General features: G+C 45.2%; 1 protein-coding gene across 1 annotated transcript in view; it reads left to right on the top strand.

Moving 5' to 3' along the window:
- Positions 1-1,539, top strand: part of VOLCADRAFT_98166 (uncharacterized protein) — a gene marked incomplete at both ends in the record, with an annotated part of 5,827 nt that overhangs the window by 2,852 nt on the left and 1,436 nt on the right. Inside the window, 2 exons of the mRNA XM_002957090.1 lie at positions 397-601; positions 1,272-1,466. Of these exons, the coding sequence (XP_002957136.1) occupies positions 397-601; positions 1,272-1,466 (400 nt within the window). The remainder of the gene's footprint in view (positions 1-396; positions 602-1,271; positions 1,467-1,539) is intronic.

Here is a 1,539-nt window from a genome sequence, read left to right as displayed (position 1 = left end):
GTAAGTGGGGGAGGGGTAAGGGGTGAAAGGGTGGAGGTGAGGGGGGAACGGACAGCGTGTCGAAAACAAAACCCAACACGTCAGCTCTCCGCATGCGCCATGGTGACAGACATGTCCCCCTCTCCCTTTTCCTCCACAAAACCTGTGCCCCTGATTCCTGATACCATACCATTATTATTATTATTATTATTATTATTATTATTATTATTATTATTATTATTATTATTATTATTATTATTATTATTATTATTATTATTATTATTATTATTATTATTATTATTATTACCCGCCCTTTTTTTGGCGATTATTTTGGCACCTTTGCTTTCGGAATATAATGCTTTTCCCCCTAAATAATATCCCCCTACCCCCTACCCTCTACCCCCTTCCTGGCCACAGGCTGCGTGCCGGCATGATGGGTATCGTCACACGTTATGCGGTGTTCATCTCCGGGGCCGGACCCGACGAGACGTTTGGATTCAACGGCTCCGCATACAACTGCACCCCCTGCTACCAGCCGCCGTCACAATCCGGAACCGGCAGTAGCATTGATAATAACAGCGCAGCAGTGGGGAAGAGGTTTTGGGGTTTTGCGCAGCTGAATGTGAGTGTGAGCCAGCTGGGTTTTAGGGTTTTAAAAGAGTAAATTGGCGGGAATATTGTGGGGGCATCGTCGTCCAGCTGCAGCCTCTAACCGATAACTAGTAACTGATAACTTATCGGTGTGTTTTTCCATTATGCGCAATTATGCTTCCCCCTTCTTACACACACACATACATACATACATACATACATACATACATACATACATACATACATACATACATACATACATACATACATACATACATACATACATACATACATACATACATACATACATACATACATACATACATACATACATACATACATACATACATACATACATACAGTGGTCGCCGCTCAGATCATTAAAACATGATATGACCAAATTGGCGGTTTGGCTTAAAGCGAGTTGATGAAGGCCTTCTTTGTTTCGCGTTCCTAACCTCCTAACTTCGTCTCTCTTCCCTCTCCTCTCTAGCGCACATTGGAAATTGGGGTTTCGTTTTTACAAGTGTGTACGACAAAAGGATGCTATCCTTTCCCATCCTCCTCCTTTGGAGGAGTCGGCAGCTAGATTTTTTCTTATAAACATTGGAATGTTTTAAAATCTTACAAATTGTTATATTACGTGTTTTTTCCCCTTTCCCCCTTCCCCCTCCATCCCCCCCCAACCCGTCCGATCCCAGGTGGACTGGGAGATGCTCATCCGCAATATTACGAGAATGTACGATCTGTGCGAACGAGACAACCTATCCTTCAACATGACGTACATTGACCCCGTGTCGTACATTAACCGATCCATTGCGGCATGCGGCGGCAATCTGGGTCCGGACCCCGTGTTCGTACACATCGACACGATGGCGAACCACTGGGTTCTCGCCGTGAGCGATGCTCGCGGCTGGACGCCGGAGTGGTTACCGTTGGTGGTGGCGGGTGTGGTGGTTGTGTCGTTGT

The sequence above is a fragment of the Volvox carteri genome (assembly GCF_000143455.1).
Source record: "Volvox carteri f. nagariensis unplaced genomic scaffold VOLCAscaffold_69, whole genome shotgun sequence".
Lineage (NCBI taxonomy): Eukaryota > Viridiplantae > Chlorophyta > Chlorophyceae > Chlamydomonadales > Volvocaceae > Volvox > Volvox carteri.
Note: the sequence above shows the minus strand (reverse complement) of the source record. Positions and strands in the feature narration are given on the sequence as shown.